This window comes from Opisthorchis viverrini (genome assembly GCF_000715545.1).
Source record: "Opisthorchis viverrini unplaced genomic scaffold opera_v5_9, whole genome shotgun sequence".
Taxonomy (NCBI): Eukaryota; Metazoa; Platyhelminthes; class Trematoda; order Opisthorchiida; family Opisthorchiidae; genus Opisthorchis; species Opisthorchis viverrini.
Genome location: NW_008751665.1, coordinates 2,382,247 through 2,393,328, shown reverse-complemented (window position 1 = coordinate 2,393,328; position 11,082 = coordinate 2,382,247). Strand labels below are relative to the sequence as shown.

At 42.0% G+C, this 11,082-nt stretch overlaps 1 protein-coding gene across 1 annotated transcript; it reads left to right on the top strand.

Moving 5' to 3' along the window:
* Positions 1-953: 953 nt before the first annotated feature.
* On the top strand, positions 954-9,196 carry T265_12662 (hypothetical protein; the record flags this gene model as incomplete). The annotated part of the gene is made up of 2 exons (XM_009164844.1): positions 954-1,508; positions 8,681-9,196. Coding segments are annotated over 2 exons (1,071 nt in total), but the record flags the coding sequence as incomplete, so codon positions are not given.
* Positions 9,197-11,082: the final 1,886 nt, after the last annotated feature.

Genomic DNA, 11,082 nt, shown 5'->3' with positions numbered 1-11,082 from the left:
ATATATCACTCACGCGGACCCATCTGCGGTGAATTTCGACAAGTGAATATTTCCTTTCACAGCCAGTTACTGCATTTGGGTCGGTGTAGTGGACTATTGGATCTACACATTCGTGAGTCCCCATTTGACTACTCATTCCTTTCCTATTGTGATTTTGTGATTTTGTATTGGTTACTTTTGCTTGTTAATTTATCCGAACACGCTGATATGGTCCTAGTCCGCTACAGTACTTTAACCCTCTGCCTAACCTTTATCACATCAACGTTAGCTTTTGGTTTTTCCGGTCCCTAGTTAGTCCGTGGATGGACAAACCGCGATTAACTGACACCTTTCCTATGGGTGGATTCTTTCGGACGAGCAGGATTGACCTCTGTGAATCATTTGGAAAAGGTTCCATCCATTACAAAGAATTTTAGGATCCGACCCGCTGTCACAGCTGTCAAGAAGGATGGAAAAATGGAGCACACTCATTCATTGTCTCTCGAAACACCATGTTTCATTTAATTCGTCGTCGTGATGCAAATGTTGGATTTCGTGGATCTTACACGTTAGGCTATTCACCATCCACTGTCGCAGGTTTATCAGACTACATCGGGAACGTCGCATATCGAATCTATTGAACGAATAATCCGAGCTGTAGATCGAGCTTGTGTCTCTCGTTTGTACATCCACGATACTGACTAAGCCAATCAAACAAACAGAAAGAGATGTTGTTTTTCTAACCTCCAATGACTGTGACCTTGGCGAATCAACTTGCCAGTCCTATTACTCACAACTGATTCCAGTGTACGATAAAATATACAGAACGTCTGGTACCCATTATTGATTGTTGAGAAATGATCTACATCGCTTACATTACTGACGGATTTATTAGAATTAGGAGAAAATTATTCTATTCAACTTTTGCGATTGGATTTATCTTCCTACTTGTCATTTCTCTCCGAGAATTTCAGCGGCCGGTTGAAATCGCTGGGAAAGACTCGGAACGTGTCATCGCCGACAACTGCCTCAGAAATTTCGGTATACCGTTGCTGTCTTACACCTATATGGTTACACCTGTGGAGAAAGAATTCCCGCTGGCCTTCAGTCTTCAGGTGTACACACATCCTGAACGTGTGATTCGGCTGTTGTTAGCTATTCACCGTCCACATAATTTCTACTGTGTCCACGTGGATGCAAAATCCTCAAAGCAATACGAACAAATGTTATTACGGGCTGCGGAATGTATCGGTCCGAATATATTCTTTGTGCCAGATCATCTGCGAACCAAGGTGCGTTGGGGTTACTTCACCGAACTGGAGCCAGACCTTACCTGTTCTCGATTGCTTCTTGCTCGTGGAAAGAGATGGAAGTATTGGATCAATCTGACCGGTCAGGAATTTCCAATTCGTACGAACTTGGAATTGGTACTGGCTTTACGCGCATTGAATGGGACGAATTTGGTTGAGGCAATCTACCGAAATCGATATATTGAGCGGCTTCCACCTGAGGGTGCTGTTGATCTTAATGTGAGTGCATTCGAGCGCTTCAGACAGTCGTAAGTCTGCTGGATACCACATAGAGTGAAGTGAGTTCACCAAAAAGGGAGAAATAGCAGGAATTTCCCGCTCGAAAAGACAAAACTTTCATCAGGTATACATGAAAACTATTCATTGCACAAGTCGGTCACGCTCAGAGAGTGAGAGGAGTTATTGGGTCACACACCACGGGTAAATCAGGCGGATTCACGCAGTGGAACTGACAATCAGGTTTTGATCCAAATTCTATGGTCTCTTTATCATTTATGGAAATGACAGGTTTAGAGAAAGGTCTTAGGTGTCTACTGGCAAACCAACTGAACTCTTTTTGGACCTATTCATCTTATTTGCGTTAGGATTCAGCCACAGTCGTTTTCAGGGGGTTGAAGACCCCATCGCTTCTTCTAAGGGTGATTTAACTTCAGGAGGTATATATCGCTTTATCCCTTGGTGAGCTGAGAACTTTCTGACGTTTCATCTAGAAGAATGGCCCTTCTTTGTGGACAACCCCCTTGGAGTGTTTGGTATACAATATTTCTATTAGTTAACGAAGTGTCCTATTTTCGATCCGTCAGAATGGCTCCCTACGCTCATGCATCATCATGCATAAACATCCGGAAAAACTTTATAAGCGATATTTTACTTGTAGTCAGCAAATCCAGCCGAAAGTATCATAAATGGTTCGCGTGCGTGTCGGATTGTTCCTGAAAAGTGAGATAGTTCCAGTTGCGGCCAAATAGGAGACCAAAGAGTGACCTTTTCTCAACATGTTCCATGGATAGGTTGAGCATGAGACCGAGGATATTCTGTCGAAAGTGTTACTATATCCTGTTTACTTTTTCAAAAACGGATGAGCTAAGGTGCATACAAACTCATTCATTGAGATAACCCTTGTTCAAGTTGAGATTTGTTGACAAAAAGGAAACCTTTGGTGTTCGGTTCGGCGGTATCACCTTAGACGAGCCTGATAAGATTTTGATGAATGATATCGATGAAACCATGAAGCAGTTGAGGGCTGTTTGACACTCCGTACTACTCGAAACCCTATCAAATACTCCGGATAAAAAAACCACATTCGTTAGTCGGGACCTGATTTCTCCACTGCATGGTAGGATGGTATAACCACGGATCCTCAGACAAAAACAGACATGATGAGGTCAACAAATTTTGCCAAAAAAGTCAGTAGTTTTTCCCTTCAGCCATAAGGCAACCATTTAAATAGCCTGACTTCACACAGAACTCTCTTCATGTATGGAGACCAAACTACAGTAATCGCTAACTGAAATTTGTGCAACCTGTTCTCAACCAGTCAGTAATCCCCCCTTCATTAAATTATATCAGGCTGCTGTGAAATCCAATCAAGGCATAGATACCATCCGTCCTGAGGGGACCGCAATGACTCTAAGTTCGTCCGGGAGCTCCCAAAAATTTTGAGATGCGGCAAAACTCCACAGATGCCCGTCGACATCCCAGACCAGAAACACTCAGGTGCTACTTAGTTTTAACCTATTGTTCCTGATTATTTATATATATTTGTTTTTTATTTATTTATTTATTTATTTATTTATTTATTTATTTATTTATTTATTTATTTATTTATTTATTTATTTAATTTACAGGTAGGCACCAGACGGTAAAGGGCGTGTTATTTTTCGCAAAAACAGCAAAATGAATCTATACTTCTATGGATAGGGTACAGATTTGTTACCCCCAGGGTTCGCTTACCATGTTCTTTCTAAGATCATAAATTCAATGTACCAGTCATTGGAAATCCTGTCAAGCAGATGTATTTACATTTGCTCTGCACAAGAACACCTACGACTTGCTGACGTCAATTAAGTACTGCGTGCTCCAGGATGGTGTAAACACTGGAATATGCCTGGCTCAATCAAAGATGTACCGAGCAGTGTAAACAAGCCAAATGGAACGGTCACAGTCATCTTCGCAGTCATCTTCATAAACATTTGCTTAGAAATTTGGAGGATTCATAATAGTGAAACTCGCTAGGGGTACAACAAAAAAGAAGCAATTATGTACTGGGCCATTCTGGGAGAGACTGGCCAATTAAGGGCTGACTGGCATCCGTTTCTTAACTTACATGATACGTGCTATAATGCCAATGGACACCGTCGCATATAAGGCAGTGCCACATGCTGTTCGCGTTAAACCGCCAAAAGTCCTGCACTCAACGTGAGCTATTGGTTGAGTAAGACTGGAGGACAAATATGGAGGACAGTTGCAATGCTATCAACAAGCCCAACTGATTATCCATGACTCTTAAATCATGTGAAGATTGAAACCCACAGCGTACACAAAAGGTCACCTACCGGTCCACAAAACTGATTAGACGCATACAGATCAGTGAACTGCAACAAAATGAATTTAATACAATACTATACAGAATGGAAGTTGCCAGCAAAAATTGAACAGTCAGCTTGTTAAACCAAACTTTGGAGTTTGCGGTGGCTTTTAAAGATTTGGTTGGCAAATAACCAATGATACACAACTACAGGAAATCGGAAATTCAATGTTTGTTAATGAGTAGTATACAAGGAGCTATCCCCACGAAAAAGTTAGTCCGTACGCTAAGCAAATCCAGATCGAAGACGCAACGGATGTTTTCCTCACAAACAGACCCGGGGGGTGAGTTTAGTACAGATACTCATATGCCAGCCGCCTTCAACCGACATTATCACGGAGCGCCGCATGAGACGGTATTTAATTGCATGCGTTTAAGACAGGAAAACTGCACACACTAAAAATGACCAAACAGTGGGAAAGTATTGATAGTGATATCCAGAAGTTTGTGTGTCCAAACTTTTCCATATGTCGGCAAAGTGGTAATCGTCCTTCTGCTTCATCTTCTCTTTAATTTGCCACTCATTCATTGATTTAAGGTTCCATTTCACTTGATGTTGTATGCAGGCGTCTTGCAGATTTCATAGCAGCTAAAAGTTGCCAAAGATGTGGTGCAATCCGGACTATCGTGAAGAAACAGAACGTTTTCAAACTACCACCATTTGTGTGCCTTGGCAGTGCCTTAAGTCTTACTGCATGGTGTGCAGCACTGTTGTGGTCTTTCCTAGCAGACAAAAAGCCCTAGCCTTTCAGACTTCAAACAAGAGATGTGCGGAGAAATCTGTCGCTAAACGCTGGGCTACTCTCGTGACCACTGCTGCTTTTGTTTGTCAGCTGAGTCAACAGTTTGAACCGATGACCATGGGCGTTCTTCTGTCAAGACCTTGACAGTGTCCCAAACATCATGTGATTATATTGTGGGTCAGTAAAATGAATCGATGACAACAACCTTGTCGGTTTATTCAGTTTTGTTCCTAGTCTTCTTCCATTGGCATTCACTGCATCGTCTCTCGCCACATCAAATGGTCTTTTTGTGTATAGAGGATTAATAAAGGTATCCGTTGTTAGTGCTATTCTGTCCATAACAATGCGAAGGAGTGGCATAACCTACCAAAGTAATTTCAGAATCACTCAAGACTTCTTGTTGTGCAACCCATTGTATAGCCAATGGTAGGTTAACACTTCCAAAGTGATTGGTATTGTCACGATCGATCAACGATCAATCTGCCGGCGATCAGCTGTCTAAAACAACAGCACCGAAACGGTATTATTGTTCACTTGTAGTACAAATTGAGCCCATTGTCGTTGAAGTTTGAGCCCACAACCGCAACCCTTTTGCAGCCGGCTGTTTATGTCTCGACTATAAAAAGCAAGTGGCCATTATCTGCTTCTACTGCTGTTGACGCAGGCGATTTGCGTCTATATTATAAGTCCGATTGATCATACATTTCGGATAAAACTGGTTTGTTTGTCTTTCCTTGCATTACTTTCCTTTGGTTCGTCCCCCTATTATCCTGGCTCGGTTATTTTCTACTCAGCCTGATTAGAAAGGCTTTGGTCTAATCGGAGCATGTAAGCAAAGCCTACCTTTGGCCTGACCAGATTTTGAACCCCGGGCGTGAGCAGAAAAAAAGCCACATCGGGTTAGGAAGATAAAGTAACTATTCAGTTCGGAGTTATTTCCAGAAGTTAAACAAATCTAGCTACTAATCGTGAACTGGAATATCAGAGAGAAATGTGGTTGCGGGCCTGTCGAGAAGCTCTGGCACTAAACATGGAATGATAGCGTCCCCAAAATTTCCCACAAAAACATTATATGACCACGCTGTTTTTCAACCTCACCTTCCGTAAAATTCATAGCAAAAAACGCTATTTCCTTGATGAACGAAAGTAAGTCTTCTTGTACTCTAGAAGAGAAACCGACAGATAACCTCCACTGACTGTTAGGTGGAATAAAATGGGTGCAGATTGTCCCATAGATTCAACTGAAAAGAAAATATAAATCAAAGAGATCAAATCTTCTTTTAAGTTTTGGCTTTCACTCAATACGCCATTAGGTTACGCATCCTTAACCTTTGACCCAAGCACATTTTTTGAATTTCCTAGAAGCTCCACTCGATCACCTGACAGGAAAAGAACTTAAATAGCCATATTATTTGTATTTCTCAGTGTGTAGACCGATTCCAGGGTGGAGCCGCGGTTGGCTAAAATATCTGGACACGAACAACGGCGATATACTGCATCAACGTATCAGTCCACCGACGCTATGGTACAGCCTTCAGTCTTGGCAGAAATCACTCAGACATTTATATAGTGTATGACACACCTTCGAAGCCAACCGTCCTTGATTTTATCCGCTCTGTTGGACTTTGGACAGTTGAAGTTTCACTACATATTAAAAACAGCTGTTTGTAAGATTTCCGAGCGGTCTTGACTTTGTGTGGAAAGACCGTGTTAGACATCTTGTTGTGAAACGCGTTCAAAGCCAGTTGAAGGACACCGACTTGCGGAAAACACGTCGGGTGCCCAAGGCTTCCAGTCGTGATCCACCATGAATATGGTTAAAATGTGCTAATTTATAATTAACAGGCATGTATGAATAATTTTCTATACGTTAGAAACAATAATAATTGGATTAAACTAAGGTAATACAACGAAATCCGCTTGACAGAAAATTTCTTTCGATAGGCCACTAATCACACTAAAGGTTTCCTCCAACATATGAACTGCAATACCAAGCTAAAGTGTGCTCAATGTCAGAAACGACTGGATTCCAAATACACCGAGTAGCAAAAAACCAGTCAATTCGGTCTGAGGACCAGAGGCGTTCAGTTGGTGGCTTGCCATGCTCTGCGTTCGCAACGTACTTTGGCTATCCATAAGGTAAAAGAAGTATGCAGACTAGCCATTACAGAAAGACATCAAATGCCCTCACGAGTTGAAGCAAGTCACGTTCAGTGACTTTACAATTTGAGATCTTCACGGTCCAAATGGCTGCTTTACCAATGAAAACAGAACAATTACCCCACCTCAGAGAAGGCAATCTCTTAAGGAGGTCTGGAGTTCTGTATGTGTGGCAGGTGAATACCACAGATGTGAATTGGACGAAAGGTCGTGGTTGGTTCCGATATCAGGACACCAAATAAACACTACAGTTTGGCTGTGTGGAAAGTATGTGAGAGCAGTATGTTTTCAAATCAGCAAAGCCTGGTTTTTCTTTCCAGGATAACTGATTGGTAGACAAGAGACAGTCCAAATACATGTGGGCATAGTCCTACACGTAGCTGGAATAGCCTCGATACTGTGGATGAGCTGTTAGGGGGGGATTGTAGAATTACGGTTAGAATCGAGGACAAAACATCGGCAAAACTCAGTGCAGTACATAATGAGAGACGTTGCATGTCCCAAGATGTCCTGATGTTCCTGTATTTGTCTTCATCCGGTCTGTATAAAGGTTTGCACTCTAACAAGATATTTCGAGATTCTTCGGGTAACAAGTCAGTACTGGTAACAAATTTAGGGGAATGTTTTGCAAGTGTGAAAGTCCAAAGATGAAGGACAGCGAAAAAAATCGAAAGAAACGGGTTGCTGCAATAGTGTTTCGCAACCCACCAGTACGATGCTCCTTTTGATTGTTTTAGTAACCGACATTGCGAATTATTTCGAAAAATAGACCCAGTTTGACAGGGACATAGAAAGTTTCTGCAGAGAGCAAACACTAAATCGAAAAGAGGACGGTTTGTTGATTGCTGACACGTTTAATTGGTTATCAGAATGACAATAACTACGATCCAAAGACGCTAAGGATATATGGTGCCATTCTTGAAGATGAGCAGTTTCGAATAATCGAGGAACATCAAACCTCAGTACGTCTGTCATAAAACAGATAAGAAGCTCAATGAATATCAAAGTAACATTTAAGTCTCATTAATTTTGAAAGAAAGTGCACAACAAAAAACCCTGTTGACCAAATGGTCAAGATCCGGGTACTTCGACCAAGTCGAGTCCATCCCAACATGGTAACTCGCACATTGACCGTTAGAATTTGTCCCGAACGTCTAAACAAATAGAAAACTGTGAACTATTTTGAAAATATCGATTACGGGACGTAGAATTTAGCGGGTCTTCATCGGTCTTCATCTCCGATCTTGACAATGGGATTGTGAGAGTTCGGTCACCATCTTGAATGGGTAAGTAAGTCCTCCAATTCAATCTGCTCCCACATAGCATGAAAGGCGTGGCTTCTAAATGTAACATGACTGATTATCTGTGGACCAAATCTCGCGCAGTTTGAGTACCCCACTCACAGCAAGGAACCCAACAAAAGAGTCGAACGAACGAATTGAGTGGACATGAAGTTCAGCGGATACCATCGAAATGACACTTGACGCTGTACTGTAGTTCTAGGACCCTTTTTTAATGGAAATATCGTCCTGTCATTGAGATCAGTCTATGCTCAAAAGCTGAGAACCATTGTGCGGCTGTTTCATCCTTGTCAGAACTCACCATCAGCTCACACCTCATGAAACTCCAGGAGTCTTGAACCCGTGACCTCCCAGCTAAATAGCTCAGTCCGTTTCTTAGCGTATTTTTTGATAACTACTCAGTAGACTGGTTTCACTACAGTAGTCGAAATGTTGTCCAAGAAGCAATCAAATAGAAGAAATAAAAAGTAGTCGTCAAAATCTTTGACTAATCACAATGGTGGAACTAAGTCCAGTAGAACACACACCTTCTTCGCCTTAGAATTAGACAAGAGCAAAACCGTATGTTAATGCAAGCATTTTGTTATTCTCTTGTTGCAGATAACCTGGTACAAAGGATCCGTTCATGTCGTGGTCAGACGTGAATTTGTCGAATACATGAACAACGACAACAAAGCGCAGCAGTTACTCGTGGCGTTGAAAGCTCACGAATCAATGGTGAATCGAGAAATTTTTCCGGACGAGGCTTTCTTCCCAACATTGAACCATAATCCGCATGTTTTCAAAATCCCCGGAGCGTTTTTGGGAACGCATGAGGAAACGGTGACTGGGTTGATACCACGATTGAAGATATGGAAGATATCTGGTGAACCTTGTGGCAGTAAACGCTTCATTAGATTCATATGCATGTTGGGTATCGGTGACTTGCCTCGTTTATTCACCGCGCCAAACTTTTTCGCCAACAAATTCATGCCGGATATTGAACCGATTGCCTACGATATCCTAGAATTCTGGTTAGCCAGCAAAACCGCTTTCGAGGCTGTTCATGGTGTACCGCATAGCTCGTTCAACCTGAGCTATTACGCAACTCATGTAATGGCCTGGAACCACCTGTAAAAGTGTTTTACATACCTAGTCTGTCTGCACACAAGACACTGCAGTCCCTGCTTCTGTGCACTTCAAAAGTTATATATTTTGCCACACTGACTAATGTGGAACACAATCCAACTTCGCCTATAGAACAACCATTATTGCCACTCTAGGATGACGATGTGCCCCCAAACGTTACACTAGACCCGTTTCAAAACGATGCTCCACCCCAGGTGATCCGCGTTGCTCCAAGTGTCCGAGTTCAATGGATGACGATGTGACTGTTTTGGGCCGAATACATATTTGTATTAGTGATTGTTTTATTGGGACTCGAAAGGCTAACAATTTGCCCAGGTGAAGCGGTTTGGATGTAAAACAGAGACGTATTCTTCACGGCCAAGCATCGTCAACATCATCATCCAAATCTTATGAGACTTACGCACATGAATTAAGAGAAATTCGGATGTTTGCTGGAAAGTCAGGCGTGTTTGGTTGCATCCTAACGTAATACACATAGTTTTGTCTGACGTGGGCTGGTGTGAGATACCAAACAGAACATAAATACCGAACAGCTTTGAAGTGGTGAACAAATGTCTGATATATATATATATATATATATAAGTTTACCGAGAGGTCAGACCCACACAATGATGAGCTGTGTAAAGCCCTGGGAGATCCTTCTTCGCTCTAGCCCAAGTCAGCCCATCCCCGTCTAATCTGGGATGGATAGCACATCAGTAGCTTTGTTCTCACACATCAAACTGTTCACAAGAGTCTCGGAAATTTTGCCAACATTAAATCTGTCTCCAGTCACCTCACGTTAGCTGAATCCAATATTCCAAACTAATCATGTTCTGTTGGTCCGCGATGGTTTTGAGCGCTTTGCATTTGACACAAAATTCTTTTGACTGGTCACATTTGGGGTATATATATATAACAATATCGATATCATGGATATATTATTTGTGTTGGTATGTGTGCAGTGATTGTGCATCGGAATCGTTCTTGTCGACTTCTCTATCTGTTTTTTTTCTCTGACACCATTGCAGTACGAATGGTGAGGTCATCCGTGAGGTCATGCGTCAACCATCAGTTTGTCGTCTTTTTATTAAGCTCACAAGAAAATAGTTGATTGCGTGACTCATTTCCTCGATATCTATACTTGTAAGTAGACCAGTGGTTAGCCGAGAAGATCGGAAATTTTTCCGGTTTGAATCTACTGATGACAATGATGGCATTTTAATGCATCGTGAATATCTGAATCTTAAGCCGAAATTAGACTCACATGTTAATTTGACCTTCACTCAAGCCCAGACTATCCCAAAGCTCAATGAAACAACGTTTACTGAAACGACCCCTGTTTTGGCGCATTTAGTATGCAAACTATTCCGTTCAACCGCGCTTTGTGAGTGACTAAATACAACTATCAGTGGCCTGGTGGATCACTGGTCGTTCTCAGGATATGAAGATCTTAATTTTTTAGTAGAGCGCTTGGTTGTGGAACAGTGGAAGAGTAGTGATTGACAAGTATTCCGGCAAGATCCCCCGGCAGAGAGCACTTGGCTCAACCCTGAGCAAAGTTGGTTGCAAATTGAGTTGGTGATGGTGGGAGACGACTCACCTGAGGACAAGCTGGGTCTGTCTATTATGATATCCTTCAAACGAATGTGCTGCACAACAGCTGCATCATTTTTAATCTAGTAAGGTGTACGATATCCGAAAGTTTATTTTTATGAATGGTTGTGAGCTGGCGGAGTCTTCAGTTACCTTACGAGCGATGTGTTTCGTCAAGAAAATATATCGCGGTACCTGTAATCCCGTATGAACTCAAAACAAAGTCCGTTGAAGACGAACACGACAAATGAGAGATACTGACTCTGAGTAAAACTAGATTGGCTTACAAATGAGTGTAT